Genomic DNA, 18,484 nt, shown 5'->3' on the forward strand with positions numbered 1-18,484 from the left:
CACGTGTCACGTTGGCCTCGAGTTGCCAGCTGCCACGCGACATGAGATGCCCCCCCCCCCTGCCTGTAACGCAGCAAAATCCTAAAGAACGCCCTCAAGCACAGCGGCCGTGTGTGTGTGCGCGCGCGTGCGTACGCGTGTGTGTGTGTGCGTGTGTGTGTGTTGGGGGTGCAAGGAAAGAAGGACCCGGGTGTTCATGCACAAAAGATCATCACAAAAAACCTCCTTCACCTTTTTTATGCAATCCCATAAAATGAGGCGGAAAATGAGCTGCGATTATTGTTAGTCAGCTATTCAGACGGCGATTCTTTTACAAGAGCGCGGAGTGGATTTATGTTCTGTGCGTGGACGCGCGTGTGAACATGCGCAGAGGCGAAGAGGGGGAGGCGCCAGTGGAGGGAGGGGGGGGAGGGGTGCGCTGGCTATGGCTAATCTGTACGTGCGTTATGCAGAGCGCAATTTTTTAGTGAACAGCAGCGAGCGTCAAACTGGACTTTAGCGGTTCTTTTCGAAATGTGACAATTGAAGCACGCAGTCTGGTCGACGCTGCCCACCGCACCTCCATACCAGCAAGCGGATCTATTTGCATCGATTCAAAAAAGGTCGGTCGTGTTTATCATGCCACCATAAATAGCTAATTTCGGATGCAGTAGGGGAGAGGGGGCGGGGTGGAAGCGTGTGTGTGTGTGGGTGTGTGGGTGGGGGGGTGGGGGGGTCATGAAAATTAATGAACGATTGCACAAAGCCAAAAGGTTTTTTTTTTGTTTTGTATTGTTTGTTTACTATAGTAAACATAGTCACGTAGGTGCCATTAGAGGGAGAGAAGGGACGTTTGAGTGGAAATGGGTGCCTGTGGATGTGTCGGCGTTTGGGGCGCTCAATAGACGACTCTCAATTTGAGCCTCGCTGGTGGGACTTCATTGTCAGTTAGAATGCGTCATCCCATACATGTGTTTTTTGGGATAAGAACGGTCCCTTCAGCCGATTACAAATCTGCGACACAAGCACGAGAGGTTGGCAGTGAACTCACTTTGGCGCTCCCACTTGATCAAAGTAAACATACTGTCAGTGTCTATTTGGAATACCGTAACGCTTACAATGCAAAAGGCCATTGACAGCGACGGAAGAGTATCGCAGTGCCAGTTTTAGAACACAACAGCTACTTGAACACAAAAAGTGAAGCAACCCATGTAGACATAAAATATCATAACACACATATATTCGTAGTCCTTTGTGAAGAATGACTAATATGAGTGCAGTTGTCAAACTCTTCTGAATTTAGAATGTCATTTTCACCATTGGAAATGACAAAAATCGGATTAATGGCTTGGCAGTGCAATAGGCGAGATAAGAAAGGGAATGTCCCTGCTTCCCCTTTTCATTTATGTCCATGCCTCAACCCCTCCTCCACACATGCACGCACATGCAGATCACCCCCACGCACACACACATGCACACGCACACACACGCACACACGCTACGTACGCAGAGAACACAGAGACACAAACAAACATGCACATCACAGACATTTGCAGATGCCTCACACACGTACATGTGCACGCGCCCACACACACACACACACACACACACACACACACACACACACACACACACACACACACACACACACACTCACACTCTCACACTCTTACACTCTTTGGTCTTTGCAAATCAATTGCTGTGACTTGTGTGTGCAAGTTGTGTCTTTCTACCTCATAAAAAATTAAAAATGAGCAGATGACATGTCGGCCAAAAACATGACTGAGTCTATTTTGATTAGTTTGGGATGCCCCACCCCTGCACACACATCCCCAGACCCTGTCTGACCAGCCACATTGTGTGTTTATGTTGAATCACTGCTACTGTTAATTGCCAAGTCAATTAGCATATGGTCCTGCCGTAAGCCCAGTCCCATGCTAATGAGACCTAATTAAGGCGATAGGGGACGCCAGCAAACCTGCATGCTGCCTCTTGGCAGTCACGCAGACTCAGGTTCATTTCCCCCAGCCCGAAAATTTCATCACTGACTTTGGACTCGTTTACTGCCGTCCATCATTGTTGAAGATGAAAAGGCTCGCTGACATCATTGAGACAGATGGATGCATGATATTGTTGAACTAGGAAGTGAATTGTTCCCCCAGGGAGACAGTACTCCGGCTTGCATTTTGACCCCTCCCCCCACCACAACATAAGCGTCTGCCTGCTCACTAGCGGGCCAAGAGGGGACCGCAAAATATTAGCACAACGACAAGACTAACAACAAGCATGTGTCCTGTCAGCAGCTCCGTGACTGTGGACTTTATGTCATTCGCTCAAAGTTATTCTTGCTCAAGTAGGAGAAGAAGCAATAAAATCCATCTTTGGCACCAAAGATTACAGACATTTTACTTCATTAAAGATTAAGATTAAAAGATTAAAGTCCCAATGATCGTCACACACACATCTGGGTGTGGTGAAATGCGTCCTCTGCATTTAACCCATCCCCGTGTGATTTTGATCCATCCCCTAGGGGAGAGGGGAGCAGTGAGCAGCAGCGGTGCCGCGCGCAGGAATCATTTGGTGATCTAACCCCCCAATTCCAACCCTTAATGCTGAGTGCCAAGCAGGGAGGCAATGGGTCGCAATTTTATAGTCTTGGGTATGACCCGGCCGGGGTTTGAACCCACAACCTTCCAGTCTCAGGGCGGACACTCTACCTCTAGGCCACTGAGCTGGTCATAATACATTGGAGCCTCCAAGGTCAACTGCAAAGCACACCCCCCCCCCCCCCCCCCCTTCCGTTTCAATGAATTGACACGCCATTCTACATTGCTATACACTGGAACAAGTCAGCCAGATATGGCTATTTTGGTGACTGCGTCTGGCTCGCGGACAAATCTGACATTTACACAATTGAAGTCATAAATGATTTTGTTATATTATCAAAGTAAAAAATAGACGTACTGAAATCAAAATGTTAAATTAGCTTTCAAAATATAAAATATGATCACGTTTGCAATCCATCCCATCTGTTTTCTACCGCTGAAATCCACGGTTGCGTCATATCAGCCAATCCCAGTTGCCCTTTGGTGTACAGAAGGGTGACGCCAGGTCGGACAAAAAAGTTGGACAATACAGGGCCTACGGGGTCGTGAGAGGTAAAATTCCATCCGCTTTATTTAAAATTTCAGCTAGCTAGCTGGTGTGTGCCAGGCAAGCAAGAAAGATGGCAATTACCGAACATTTCAGAGTGAGTGGACCAAAGAATTCGCATTTGTGGAGAGAGGAGGCTCTGCTACTTGCCTCATAGGCCAGGGGTGGGCAAACTTTTTGACTTGCGGGCCGAATTGGGTTCTAAATTTTGACCGGGGGGCCGAACCAAGAGCAGATGGATGTAGTGTTTGTGTGAAGTAATATAAACAACCTGTAAAGGTCATTGCATAAAAGGTCTTGGCCTTTAGTAGGTAGTAAAGAATGGATATTCAAAAAAAGTTTTTTGAAAACAAATGCATTTATTAACAGCATTAAAAAAAAAAAAAACATCCCTAAAAAACTGCTATCAGTGATTCTCATAAAATACGACAGTGTTATTATGAATAACAGTCTCCATCTCTTCAGTGCCTGCAGGTCAGATTAATGAAAGATGTTTATCTTATGAGATCACATCAAACGGCAAAAATTCTGACCAAATATACCATCTTGAAGAATCGGTGAAAGCATACATCCAAATAAAGTAATCAAAACGGCAACACGGTGAGGGGTATCTGAAAATCAGAGCAGAGTTTTAACTCACAAACACCTGGTAACAGAGGTGAGGAAACGGGAAACACTTCCTTAAAGTAAGCCTTAAGAACTTTACAGGTTAAGATTAGTCACAAACAGGTGGTGCATCAATGTCCTTGAGCATCCTGCATTGTTTGAAAATGAGAATGCTCGCTAGTTTCAATCCCTGCTATTTGTACAGATCATATTGAAAATGCATTTTTTTACAACAAACTTGAAAGCCTCCCCTTCATTTTCAGTGGGAACAGTGTTGTTGGTCTCCCTTTTTTTGATAGTGTGTCATAGTCTGGAGTAAAATTTGTTGTGGCAATTCTTAGGATAGATCCGAGGTGTTGGTCCGTTTACCTAGATCCGTGACGGGTTGATGTTGATGTTCATGTGGCTGAACGTCACGTCGCGTACGTCGAGCCAAATTGGCCACTCTTTTTAAACACAGTGTCCACCTTGCTTTTCCTTGGGCAACTCATTTTAATGGAAGGATTCCAGGAGAAGGTTTGTGGGTGGCTTTAACGTAAAACTGTATCCGAAAGCTCGGCGCGCAAATTACAAGAATGCTGTCGTCACAGCCCACGCTCTAAATTCGGCACTGATACAAATAGAGCGCGAGTGCGCCATTTCCGTACTACTGAGTACGTACACGCACTTGTGAGTGTGCACCGAGCTTTCTGACACGGCTTCCGGTAGTAAATGCGCAGGCGAGTGGTTCCCCATCTACTGGGGAAACGCAGTCATTGCAGGCAAAATGACCCCAAAAAATGTTTAATAATACAATTTATTTGGGGTTGGCGGGCCGGATTAAACGGTCCCGTGGGCCGGATGTGGCCCGCGGGCCGTAGTTTGCCCATACCTGTCATAGGCAATGAAAAAATTGCATCAATGAAATGCTCCAATATCAAGCGCCACTTTGAGACATTCATTACATGCTACATTTGCAATCAAATACCCAGCTTGGGACAGCAGAAAGTTAGCGTGTGAAGAGTTCCAGAGGAAGTTCCAAGCTAGTCAACAGCAACTCCGACCAGACAAGGTGACTTTAATTCAGCTCGTTTTGCTGGTGCATTAGCAATTGTGAGGAACGGAAAGCCATTCACTGATGGCGAGTATTTCAACATTTATGCTTGATGTGGCTAATGAACTTTTTGATGACTTGACGGATAAAGAAAAGATACTCAAACGGATAAAAGACATGCCTCTGTCAGCAAGAACCAGTCATGATCGGGCCATTATGACTGATGAGAGCCTCAATGCCTGCATGAAGCTCAACCTCACCGCATATCAACCGGTCTACAAAGCCATCAGCAAAATGATGCAGCCCCAGAAATCTCATTAATGGTGAGTTTTTTTTTCTAGGCTTCAATATAAAAACCTTATTAGAAAGAATACATTAGTGCACTCAAAAAATCATTGGTCTTAATTAAAATACATGCATTTAATTGTATTTAGCCTATCGTTTTTTTAAATGGTACGGCTCTCACGGGAATATTTTTTTAAAAAATGGGCATTTATGGCTCTGTCCGTCAAAAAGGTTCCCGACCCCTGCGTTACAGGGTCAAACTATTAACGTCAAACCTTTTCAAGTCACACTGGAAAATTCTTAATAGCCGCAAACAAGAAATGTTGTATTAAGCAAGTATAAAGTAAAATGACGGACGCGACATGACATCAAGGTTTGAACTGTCTCGCAAGTGTCAAAGACGTGAAAGGGAGGATAACAAAAAGGCAACTCATTTTTTATGACAGGCCAAACGTGCTGCTTGGGTTGTGGAAGATGTGTCGCTTCCATTCATGATGGCTTCCTCTCAACTGTCACACAGGCGTCAAAAGAAGTCAGTGTCAAGACCGCCAAGTTAAAAGAAAGAAAAATGACTCAACCTTACCTAGCCTGTTTGCAAGGTGTTTACACACAGAAATAATCCATCCTTCAATTTCCTGAAGTCCATCTCAGCAGTGTTTGGGCCGGAGGCAGACAACCCCCAACTCGTTGGCAGCCAATTGCAGGGCGCTGAGGGGATCCATCCCGGCCTCCCAGCAAAACAAACAAAACGAAAGTTACGAATGTAACTGCAGTTCTATGAATCACAAATGCTTAAAGCACTGAATGATTCCTGAGCGCATGCGCAGTCCGAGTAGGCATACCAAATTAGTCGCCTGTGACCCCTGGATGACCCTAGACTGGTATAAAGTCCGGTGTCACTGGAGGCTTGTTCCCTACGGAATCTTCTTGCATGAACACGAGGATTCCGAGTGACAGGATGTCCTGGCGGCATCTTCTATCCAGGAGAGACTGCAGGAACTGAACAAGACATGGGGTCAGCCCCGCGGGTCTCGCACCACGCCGCAAACATCCCCCACCGGTTGGCGTACAACCAACGGGTGAATGGCACCCTGGATTTTCCGCCTGACGGGCGAGGTACAGTGACTCAGCAGCAGGTCGGGGCCTTCAGCAGCCAAACACACAAGCGTAGGCTGGTTTGGATGCCAAATCGCCCTGTTGGGACAAAAGGTCCACCCTGACGGGGAGATGCCATGGCTCGCCGGAACACAGTCTGCGCAGCAGCGGTAACTATGTCCGGGCCAGCCAGAAGGGGGCCACCAGCATCGGCATATGACTCTCCTGAAGAACCAGCTGAAGTGTCAGCCAATGGATAGGAAGTGGCATCCAGGCATAAAGGCATAAAGAAGATGCGGTGGCCACGGGTACGCCAGCGCATTCAGACCCAGAGGGCTGGAGGCCTCCCCCAGGGAAAATCAAAGGGGACAGTGGGTCAACTCCCAGGAGGCCAAGAGATCGACCTCCACCTCACCGAAACGACACCATATCACGTGCACCACGTCAGGGTGGAGGCGCCACTCTCCAGGAGAAGGACCCTGACAAGATAGGGTGTCTGCAACACTGTTTAGTTGGCCCGGCAGATACACAGCCCACAGGCTGGCCAGACGGAGGACAGCCCAGAGGAGAAGGTGTCGGGAGACCAGCAACAGTCGGGGGGACCGACTGTTCCTCTGGTGGTTTATGTGGAACACGGTCGAGGTGTTGTCCGACAGCACGAGCACATGCCTCCCCCACAGGTATGGCAAAAAATTGCATGAGAGCCAGGTGCACTGCACGTAGCTCCAGCACATTGATGTGGCAAGCGTGATCCCGTGCGGACCACTGACCCAGAGCCATGCTGCCAGATGGCGCCCCAACCCGTGCGACTGGCATCCGTGTTGACTGCCTCACGGCAGCCCGGGGCTACCCTGAGCGGGACACCCTGCGTCAGAAAAGCTTGGTCTCTCCAGGGCACCAAGGCGAGGAGGCACCTGTAGTACACCTTGAGTCCGGTGACGGTGCCATTTGGGGTCCAAATGAAAGCTGTTCAGCCACCTCTGCAGGGGGCGCAACAACAGCAGGCCCAGCAGGACCATCGCTGTTACGGAGGTCAATTTGCCCAGAATCCACAAGGCAGCAGCTTGCCCTTCCGGAAGTGCATGAGAAGGCGAAGAACATCATGCAGCCTCTCATAGTCACGGGCTCCAATGACACCCCAATAAAATCCGTCCTCTGAGAAGCGGTCAGAGAAGACTTGGGCAGATTGACCCGGATGCCCAGCCGGGCAACATGGGCAAGTTGGGCGGACGTGTCTTAACCCACTTGAGCTCTCGACAGCGCACAAATGAGCCATTCATCGAGGTACGGCAACATTGTCATGCGGCGCAGGCTTCACAAAATGCTTGGGGCGAGGGAGCACACGGAACTGCCAACTACGGCCACTGTTGGCGAAGCGGAGGAAGCATCTGTGCTGAGGCGCTATCAGGACGTGAAAGGAGGCATCCTCCAGGTCGACAGACGTGAACCAATCCTCCCGGGCAACTGTCCGTAAGACGTCAGCCGTGGTCAGCATGTGGAAAGGCAGGACCTTGAAACAAATGTTGAGCCCCCATAGGTCCAAGATCGATTGGTAACCGCCGGTCTATTTTGGCACCTGGTATCCCTCCAGCAAGCATTGATCTCCCTCAAATAGTCCTCAGATGCTGGGACTGAGAAGGCAGAAGAGAGCTGCCTGTGCCAGAAGAAAGGACTCTCAGGCGCCGACAGCGCCAACAGAGACATGTCTAAATACAGATGCTCCAAGGTGCGACGCAAGACTGCCTGCATCGAGCCATCCCCTGCTTCGCTGCAGGAGCTCGGGGCAGGAGACTGGTAGCCCAACTCCAAAACCACGGACGTGGGCCATCGTCGGCGTCATTAAAAAGAGACACAGAGGCTGCCACCGAAATGGCGCCATCCTCCTGAGCAAGTACTGGCATTGAAGGAGTGGACGGGCCACCCACACCCGCGGAGGCAGGAGAGTGGCACCCGTGCGAAAGCGACCTCATCTCCAACTAAGCCTGCAAACGCCCCACCTCAGAAGCAAAGTGCTGATCTGGAGCCACCCTCTTAGAGGAGGGACGGATCACAGCAGCCGGCGAAGCACAACGCATAGAGCGTCTGGACGGCTGATCCCAGGGGCGGGTACCCACCATGTCCACACCGTCAGCTTCAAGGCACCTCGGACAGCGCTCAGCACTTACGTCTGAGGCCACAAAGAGGGCACCACAGTCCACACAACAATGGAAGTCCTCCATTGCGAAAAAAAGGACAATACCAAAGAAGGCTGCATGGATGTTGCCTGCGACAAGCTCAAGCAGGACAGTCGAGGGAAGGTGGAGCGACGCCACCTGCACAGCAAACGCACGTCGCAAATGCACAACGCAGGACGACAGCCCAAGCAGCGACAAACCAAGGGAAGGCGGCGCAAACGCTACCTACACAACAAGCGCAAATGCATGCCACAGGCGACAGTCCAAGCTGTGGCAAACCGAGGGAAGGCAGTGCGAACGTAACCTGCTCAATAAGCCAAATTTACGACACAGGGCGACAGACCAAGCAACGACAAACCGAGGGAAGGCGGCGCGAATGCTCACTGAACAGCAAGCACGTCACGGGCGAAAGCCCGAGCAGCGACAAGCTGAGGAAAGGTGGCTCAAAAACACTACCAACACACAGCAAGCGCAAAATGTACAAAACAAGAGAAAAATCCACGCCGGGACACAAGAACTAACTGCCGAAACACCATAAAGTCAACCACAGCCGCAGCCTGGTAGGGCAAAAATACGCTGCTCCGACCAAAGGTCACAAGGCTCCACAGCAGCGGAGAAAAGACGTCAAAAGATGAATCCAACCTTTCTTCAGGACAGAAAACACGCAGTGGTATGCAAGCTACACGAGAAGAAAAGAAGGAACGAGCCTCTGGTGACACAGGACTTACCAGTCTAAGGTCATCCAGGGGTCAAAGGTGACTAATTTGGTATGCATATTCTGACTGCGCATGCGCTCAGGAATCATTCAGTGCTTTAAGCACTGCCTCCTGGGGGTTAGCAGAGATGAAATAGAAACACTTGTCAGAGGCCCTCCATTGACACAGCCATCAAACCTCTCGATGCCACTTAACCTTCACATCCACAAGATCGTTTCGAATGTCAATGGTTTGCTTTGGCTCAAAGTTCGGGGAACACTGAGATGGCGTAGTGGCTTCTTGACATCCAAACAGCACAACAAAATGGCAACGTTGCTGTGGAGGGCACAATGCGGCGACGAGAGTAACTCCCAACAACTGGAGTAGGAGCTGCACACCCGACTCGAGCGTTACATAAGATGCACGGAATGGAGGCAAGGAAGAGCAGGGGCTGGGTGGGGGGCAAAATGGAAGGGGGGAGGGGAGGGATGTAATTGGGAAGGACAAGTGTTGTTTAGAGACGAAAGCGGAGGCTTTAAAATGGCGGAGAGAAAAGAAGCAGGATGAAACGCTATCCTTCTTGAACTCAAATTCAATTCAGCAGTTTTGTGACTTTCAAGGACATATTCCCAAAGAAAGCATCTATCCATTCAGCTGTCCATTTTCTACATTTGAACTGAGAACTCTTGTGGCCAAAGTCCCAAAATGTTCAACCAAACCAGATCATGTCCTTTAGTATTATGCTAACCTAGTATGTGAAAAGCCATTGGCAGGCTGAAGAATCTTGGCCTCAATGCAAGTGTCACACAGTGCTGTCATTTCCACTGTTGTGGCACATTGTGGTACTACGCTGAAGTTCAGACTGTCAAAACCTGTCAAATACCACACTTACAAACTCTGGTGCAAACAACAAAGCACAATATTGTTCTTGCTGTGGTACATTGTTCATCAATTCTGTGGCTCGCCTCTGGCAAAAAAAAAAAAAAAGGATTCGTGTGATGTCCGTTAGCTTGTGCTTGCATGTAAAGGTTGATTTTGTCATTTTGCATGTGACTGATGCATGTGAATGTGTAAGTGTGTGTGTGTGTGTATGTATGTGTGTGCATGCGTGCGTGAGTGTGTTTTGCCACTGGCACTTCAATGTGTGCGTGTGTCCTGCAGCCAGAGCAACCATCTGTGCAAGGGGGAGTGACAGCGTGACAGAGGGGTGTTGGTGGTGGTGGGAGGGGTGAGGGTCTTTCTGCCTCATGTTGCGAGTATGCCTATGATGTTCTCCATGCTCGCTCATTAAGAGCTGACAAATAGCAGTAGCAAATTCAAAAGGAAAACGAGACAAGAGCAGGAGCTGTCTACCCTGCTTAGTACGGACGAGCTTGTCTCCGTCAAGATGGGGGAGGTAACCATGGGTACCGGCGGGGCTGGAGCTCAAGTACGTCTTGAATGTGAAGGTGGTGTGCACGTCACAAAGCTACGGCCGGCTTTTGGCGACTCATCAGCAGATGATGTAAGTGAGGGGGTTGGGGGGGGCAGGAATAAAACATGAAATTACAGTGGTGGGCAAGAATTCCAATGGGTCCAAATCCCTGCGGGTTACACAAAAGAGCTGAAAACAACATGCGTGCCGATGGCAACACTCACTGTGAGATGAAGTCATCGCCATCATCGACTTGCATCGTTGTTCTTCTTACAGGAACAGTACTTGTTCGGTATTTGTTCAAATTGTGTCCCACGCTTCTCTCCACGGACATCATCTTTAGAGAGCACGAGGTCATTTGAAAGCTGTGTAATACGGAATACGTGTCGTCTACATCTGTTTTTAAATGGCCACTCAAAACGATTTCTTTTCAGTCCAAGAACAAAAGCAAAATGTTTGATGTTGTCATAAATGGGGAATTCAACCGCATATCGTTAGGACTTTGGCAATGTTAATACCGATACTCCTTATCGATGCCGATATTTATCAACACGCTTGTCCGTGTTTGTATCTAATTTGATTGAAGATGTGAACAAGAAGATAATAATATCATTCATCTTTAACAACTATTTTATTGCTGCAAAAGGGATAACACAAGCAACATCATGTACCTTCAATGTAAGCTTTCAACAAGTCAACTAGCTCTGCAGTGTAATTGGAAAACAAACGAACAGCACCCTAACCTCAGTGACAGAGATACTGAACCTTTATAATGAATGGTTCATGTACTGGTTCAACTGTACATGTAATGCTTCAACAGACGCACAACTACCGTATTTTTCGCTCCATAAGGCGCACTGGATTATAAGGCGCACCCTCATTGAACTTTTTATTTTGGAAATTATTTCATATATAGGGCGCACCGGATTAAAAGGCACATAAAATAGAAGCTATACTGCATCAAACTGAGGTTGACTAGGGTTGCGGTATGCATCCACTAGCCAATAACCAATGAGCCCTCAGTAAACAATCGCGTTTCTCAAACTATCTCCTATAAAAGTGATCGGAACCGATTAAAGTTCGATCTACCACATTGGTACTGCTTACTTATGTTTCCCTTCTATATTGATCCGTAAATTTACTCGAAACATTAACGGAGCAGCCTATTTTGAAATGAAATAGCCTCGCGGGTACAACAGCTATTCAGTGACGCCCCCTGACCACGGTTGCCGTAATGCTGGGAAGTGATGCGACATTGTAATTTACTTTCGTACTAAAACGTACTAAAACATTTTGGCAGAACGCTGTGTATGGATCAACAAATTCATCAAAAGATCCAAAGCGCATTATAAAGCGCATTGTGTTTTTTTGAGTAAATTTTAAGTTTTTATGTTCGCCTAATAGTGCGGAAGATAAGGTAGTCGTCTCTATTTTCCCTCTTTTAGCGAGAGTGAATGGGGATTCTTGCGTGCAGACTTCTGCGATGGCTTTACCGAAAAACAATACAACATAACATTAACGGCCAGCTATATTAGCGGAGTTAACAACGTCAAACATACCAAGCCTACTTACCAAGTTTGCGTTAGCGTTAGCCACTCCACGTAAAACAGTCACATTTAGAAAGTTAAGCCAAACCTTTGAACGCTTCACTTTCACAGCTGACATGTTTGTTGTTAGACGCGTTAGAAGTAGCGTTTCCGGCAGCAGCGTCATGATTAATTGACGGTTGCTGGATAAACACACTACCATTAGTGGTATCGTTTGTATAGAATCTTTATGCTACGGTACCGACCCAATTTGGTACAGGTACCAAAAAGTACTGATCCACTGTATGCATCCCTAATCGTTAATGACGAGAACAAAATAACGTGGCCTTGTACGTATTTTGTCAGTATGGCAACAAGTGAGGTCAACATGACAAGTGCCTTCTATATTTTGTCAAACGCGAATGTTGGCCTTTTAAAGGGTCCTAAAAATTCTGAGCTGAAAACGAGTGGTCGCCGCAAATTCTGCTGCACTCTTTCCGCCTGCACGCCTTTGAACTTTTTTCCCTCCCTCACGTAGACGTCTGGTCTTGACTGCTTTCCCGGAGGAGATGGCGTTCGCCAGGGTCCTGTTCCTGCTGCTGCTGACCGCTGCGGCAGAGGGCCAAGAAGGCGAGGACTCGCCAGCGGCAGCGCTCCCCGCAGGTTGCAGCTGGGGCCTGGGGCGGCCCTACACCCTCCTGTGCGACCTGGACACTGCCTGGGGCGTGGTGGTGGCGAGTGTGGCAGCATGCGGAACTCTCGTGACCGTCCTGTTGACCTCGGTCCTGCTGTGCCGCCTGCGGCGCATCGGCGAGGCAGAGAAGCGCAGTGGCGTGGGGCCCATCCTGCTACTGCTCCTGGGCGTGGCGGGCTTGTTCGGCCTGAGCTTCGCCTACCTGATCGAGCGTGACGAGTTGCTGTGCGTGCTGCGACGGGCCCTGTGGGGGCTCCTGTTCGCCCTTTGCTTCTCCTGCCTGCTCGTGCAGGGGGTGCGCCTGCGCCGCGTGGGGCGCGAGCACCGCGGCCCGGGCAGCTGCGCCCTGACGGGCCTGGCCTTGGGCCTGAGCGCCGTGCAGGGCATCATCGCTGCCGAGTGGCTCCTCCTGACCGTGCTGAGGGAAGGCCGGGCCGCCTGTGAGTACCTGCCCATGGACTTCTCGTTGGCCTGCAGCTACGTGCTAGCGCTGCTGCTGGCCGCCGCTGCTGCCGCTGCGCTGGCCCTGTGTGGCAAGATGCGGCGCTGGCGCTGCAACGCTGTCTGGCTGCTGGTCACCTGCCTCCTGTCCCTGCTGCTGTGGGCGGCCTGGGTGGGCTTCTACCTCTACGGCAACGCCTGGCTGAGCAAGTCGCCAGAATGGGACGAGCCAGCACTGGCCGTGGCCCTGGTGGCCCAGGGTTGGCTGCTGCTGGTCTTCCATGCCATTCCCGAGGCGCACGTGTGCCTGAAGCCGCCGCCGCAGCCCACCGTGCCTGACTACTTTGACACGTCGCAGAACTCCACTCGGATGAGGGAGACCAGCTTCGACGATGACATCCCGCTTTCGCACAGGCAGTTTGTGGAGAACCAAGGCTTCGGATACAACGACGACAACGCTGCAGGTACGCAGCCTGCACACCACCCAACAATTCACCAATGAGTGAGCTAATGCGCTTGCTCACTTTCTTGGCAATTTTTTTTGGACTGCAAACCTGCTTTTATGGTGGCAGCCATCTTGGAATTCCTATGGCGATGGACTGCCTCCTCCATATCAGAATTGCAAAGAAAGCATTTTGCCCATTAGTGCACTTTCTCTCTTGGTTTCTGCAAATTGTAGCGGTGACAAAACGTACGGTAATGCCCTCGCATGTGGAAAAAGAGAGTCACAAGCGCCACAGATGGTGAAAAAGAGAAATGACTGCTGTCGGCGCAACTCATGCCGAGGCGCTCACACAGAAGCATACCGGCTCCCAAAACTCCGGCCACGCATTCAACACAGCATAGAATACGATGGACCGACCGTGACACTGTTTTTTGTTGTTGTTTTTTTTAAGGCAGATTCAGATATCCGGCAGGATACAATTCTGTTCACCGACTAATTTGAAAAAATAGATAATGTATCTGCAAATTCATCTTTTTGGATCCTTTAGAGCAGGGGTGCTCAAACTTTTTCAGCTTACGAGCTACTTTTAAAATGACCAAGTCACAAAGATCCACCTACTACAATAAATAAAATAAATAAATAATATAGTGCGTGTATTTTTGTAACGCACTTAGAAAATGACATTGTGAGAAAATTAAGTCCAACTCCCATTCCGTATAAAAGTGATACGTTTTTGGCTTCTTATTTGGTCCAGCAAACCCACTCATTTTTGATGGTCATAAACTTTCTTTTGTTTAAAAGAAAAAAAAGGCGAGTGCGTGCGTTGATAAGCTTATAAACGTTAGCGGTTTGTGTGTGCGCGGCCGTTAAACTTGCTGCGGTGAGGGGTTGTAGTCACTGTCTATTGCGCATGTGCGGTTCACTGTGATTGCCTCCCGACAGGCCTACCTGTATGTCAATCAAGCGATGGGCTTGACGTCATGCGATCGACCAGTAGTAGCTTGGCGATCGACGTATTAAGCACCCCTGCTTTAGAGTTTACAACAACAAAGATGAATTGCAGGAAGAACATTTGCCAGTTTCACCACCAATTTTATGATCTTATTTTGTAATGTTGGGAAAAAATGTTTTTGATCATTTGAAAAGGGGCAAATAACAGCTTATTAAATCTGCCAAAATATTAATTGTAATAAAGTCATGACTTTTTCTTGAAGCGGTTAATTTGTTGTTTTAAAGCATGGTACTATTGTTACAAACAACACATTTCAAGAAAACGGCTGTTTGACCACGTTGGGCTCAAGGTGCTCGCTGACTTTGACTCGTGCTTGCATGCAGGCCTGAGAAGTGGTGGCGGGCAGCACAACAGCAACACGGGAGCCAGCAGGCCCAGCGCGCCCTTCCGCAGCAACGTCTACCAGCCTACCGAGATGACCATGATCCTCAACGGGGGGGCGGTGAGTACGTTCTCTTTCCCTTCCCAGGCACAATCGCGCCTACGGAAACCGTTGCAGCAATTTGTCATTCAAACCCGTTTCTCGTTTTAACATTATGCTGCTTGTCAGACTCAATGTTCTTTTTTTGCCCGAACGCGTAGGTACCCTCAGCCCCTCCCACCTACACGGGGAGGCAGTTGTGGTGAGCGGATCGTACGGACGAGGGGGCGGCGCAGTTTCCCAGGGGAGGCGAGCGTACTTCAAAAAAATAAATACATAGATGCCGCTTTTACTTTGTACAGATGGCGTGACGATCAAATAAGGAGGCCATGGAGGACAGAGCTAAATGTCTCATAAAGCGAGGCTTTTTCTTTGGCGTGACTGCAGCACTGTAAGCATCCTTCAAACTGTGAACATCCTTCATTTGGCTCTGTCCTTCATCACTGTGTCAAAAACAACCATTTTTTTTTTTTTTTTTTGCATGAACATGAAATATGACAATGAAAAAGCACAACCTGCATACAAGCACTGGAAGCAAGCATCCCAACTGCCGCATCACTGAATGGCGGCCAAACATCAGGCCACTTTGAAACAGGGGAGAAAAAAGCGTTTCTGCAAGAAAACAAGACAAGGTTTAGAGCCATTTGCAGTGCAGGTTGGAAAACGGAAGGAGGGAGAGTACAACAGTGAAATCATCCTTCCTCTGAGTGGGAGCTGCTTCCTCTTGCTCTCTTCCTCCTGGTCCTGGCGTCCGGATGCTGCACCACGCTGCTTCTTAATTCTGTCCTCCTCCAAACTGTGGCACTGATGCAGTACATATACAGACGACACAAAAAGGCCAGGCTGCTTGTTGAAATGTCCCTGTCACGAATGAACCACGGACCAGTGTTTCCCAACCTTTAGCGAGCCAAGTCAGGCAAATAGGCGTTAGAAAAAGCTCTCAAGACAACACCAAATGGAAAGAAGAGGCGAGCGTGCAAAAGACAAACCACAGTTTGGGGTCATCTGACGTGCGGCTTGCCTATTGCGACATCCAACTGGCTGGAAAACGTTTGTCAGCTAATGTACTCCAGCCAACTGTAAAGCTTGCACGGAAATTGAAGATGGAGCGAGCGATGCCAACCAGACCGTGGATTGAAGAAGTGGAGACAGTACGTTAGCCGGCCGGCTCACGGCCAGTCATCTCTACAGTTTCATTAGCTAACGTCCTCGTGGCATGAAAGGAGTAACACGTTCAAGGTCACGGACGCGACGACGTACAACGGGCAAGCGTATCTATGGCTCAATCGCAGGCAAGGCTTTCGTTTTCAAACCCATTTACTACGTACAGTCTGCTTGCTACTTGTGCGCTTCATTTGGAACACAACCTGTTGTAGCCCGAAAACACTCAACTGTCCTACATTTATTCTATACAATTGCTAGCATACATCTTGGATTCAATCGATCACGTTTGGGGATCACTGGCTTCAGTCCACACGTTGTCGACTGCTATTTTTAGTTGAAGTCTTTTTTTACATGGTTGCTTTGCATACACAAACATTTTCTTTGGACATTTTTGTAAGGTAAAATAATTTTAGGTCGCGGCAGTGGTATTTTAATTGCATCTGAGGTAAATAAATAGCTGTGAATAGAAATGAGCACAACTTTATGCAGTAAGCTAGACAAGATTTCAATACTGATCAGTGTTGATCCAAAAAAAAAAAAAAACAGGCCCAGTGGAGCCCTCTCAGCAACACAACCGCCAACGCCGTGCATTTGTCTGTGCCAAAACAGGAACCGTCACACGACAGGCCCAGACTCAGCTTGTCCTGCCACGTCGCTTGACAGGAACTAATGTGCGACAGGAACATGAGTAAACATTCCGGAACAGGGTCCAACATGGCTACAGAAGTTAGGTTCACAGCACAGCATGTAGGAAAAAGATTAATCTTGTGAACGGCAGAAACAAGGCTTGACACAGGCAACGTATGCATGGGATGACACACAGGAGGGAGCAAGATTGCCGACACAGCTACAAGAAAAAGGAGAAAGTTCACGCGGTTGGGTCAACCACTGTATTAAATGGGACTGTGGGCAACAGGAACAAGGACTAACATGGAATACTATACTGTACAGCAGTGGTCCCCAACCTTTTTTGCGCCACGGACCGGTTACGCCTTTATATAAATAAATAGTACATTTATAATATATAAATACGATGAAATAAAATGATACGACTGGCTTAAAAACAAGTATAAACGACATATTTTTTTTTAATTATTTATTTATCATTTATCTTTTTTTTTATTACATTTTATTAATAAAACTCACCATTACGTTGAATTAGCGGGAGCACTGAGCTTGTTTTCAGAAACGAGCCAGTCCCATCTAGGCGTAATCGGAGACAATGACACCCGAAGTGGTTAAGGTTTGTCTTTTAATGCAGGATGCTTGGTCTCCATGTGCCGTAGCAGTTTTGAAGGCTTCATTGCCTTGTTAGCTAGCCTGTCGCCACATATTATGCAGAGTGGGCTTCGCGCGTCAGTCACCTGTGGCGACAAATCCATATTTTAAGTAGGACTCCAGAAATGTTCTTTTAAATGCTGCTTTCCTTTTCTTAGAAGTCGTAGCCTCTTCTTCCGTCTCCTCATTGGGGGGTTTTCCCTTTCCGAAGAAGCTTTCCAAATATCTCGTTTCTTGGTCATTTTTGCTTGCTTTTCGCGCTCGACTGAGGTGATATGTCACGTGACTGAAGACGAGCATCTTGACCTGAACTGACGGATGTAATTGGGAGAGAATTGCCAATTTTTTATATATTTTTCAAAATAAATTCTTACTCATTTTTGCTAGCTTTACGGGCTCGACTGGGGAAACATGTCATGCGACCGTGACGAGCGTCTTGACCTGAATTAATTGATCGTCGATAATTATTTTTATTTTATTTTTTCCCTGTGCGGCTTGGCGACCCGGTACCAAGTGACCCACGAACCGGTACCGGTCCGCGGCCCGGTGGTTGTGGACCTTTGCTGTAGAGTATTCACGGCGAGCTTTACCAACCCAAAGGAGAGCTTCTTCCGTGCTTCCACAGGAGTGTCAAACAACATGGACTCCGGGGACAGGGTCAATCATGGGATACAGGAACAAGGCGAGCGAGGATCAACTTGAAGAGTCAAAGTGGGACGTTTTCAACACTTTTCACTCAGTGTGTAGTATTTCAAACAAAAGATGTGACTGTAGCGTTTGCACTGTTGACTACCTGCAGTACGTGTGCATGCTCATCAGCACCATGTAAGACCTCCTTTTCAATACTTGTTCTTTAGGTGACATAAATCTTCATTTTCATAGTTGTCAGTGGGTTCTTTGGCGGGTTCTTTTGCTCCACATCAGAAGGGGAAAAAAAAAATTGCCGTTATCGCTGGACCCAATCAAGAGGGGGCACCTGAGGTCTCATCTCTGTGTTGTGATTGTGGTGAATTTGCACAACATTTCTGTGTTCAATGGAGGTGGGTGTCCAAGTTTGAATGGCGTTTTT

The 18,484-nt window shown here is 48.2% G+C and overlaps 1 protein-coding gene across 8 annotated transcripts; it reads left to right on the forward strand.

Moving 5' to 3' along the window:
• Window positions 1-398: 398 nt before the first annotated feature.
• gprc5ba (G protein-coupled receptor, class C, group 5, member Ba) lies at window positions 399-18,296 on the forward strand. Of its 8 annotated transcripts, none has more exons than XR_007486612.2 (6): window positions 399-602; window positions 12,499-13,559; window positions 14,876-14,994; window positions 15,135-15,175; window positions 15,276-15,364; window positions 15,483-18,296. XR_007486612.2 is itself a non-coding variant. In XM_049743823.2 (5 exons), coding segments are annotated over exons 2-5 (1,191 nt in total). In that variant the 5' UTR covers window positions 399-602; window positions 12,499-12,529; the 3' UTR covers window positions 15,277-18,296. The 8 variants fall into 8 exon arrangements, 2 of the variants coding, with proteins under 2 accessions (XP_049599780.1, XP_049599779.1); XR_007486613.2 differs by having other exon boundaries at window positions 18,041-18,296; XR_011088327.1 differs by having other exon boundaries at window positions 15,135-16,265; window positions 16,747-18,296.
• Window positions 18,297-18,484: the final 188 nt, after the last annotated feature.

The sequence above is a fragment of the Syngnathus scovelli genome, chromosome 16 (assembly GCF_024217435.2).
Source record: "Syngnathus scovelli strain Florida chromosome 16, RoL_Ssco_1.2, whole genome shotgun sequence".
Taxonomy (NCBI): domain Eukaryota; kingdom Metazoa; phylum Chordata; class Actinopteri; order Syngnathiformes; family Syngnathidae; genus Syngnathus; species Syngnathus scovelli.

Coding starts and splice junctions, on each gene's coding strand:
- gprc5ba (XM_049743822.2), top strand. CDS start 12,530: ATGGCGTTCGCCAGGGTCCTGTTCCTGCTGCTGCTGACCGCTGCGGCA. Junction 13,560..14,875: donor CAACGACGACAACGCTGCAG/GTACGCAGCCTG, acceptor GCTTGCATGCAG/GCCTGAGAAGTGGTGGCGGG. Junction 14,995..15,134: donor TGATCCTCAACGGGGGGGCG/GTGAGTACGTTC, acceptor CCGAACGCGTAG/GTACCCTCAGCCCCTCCCAC.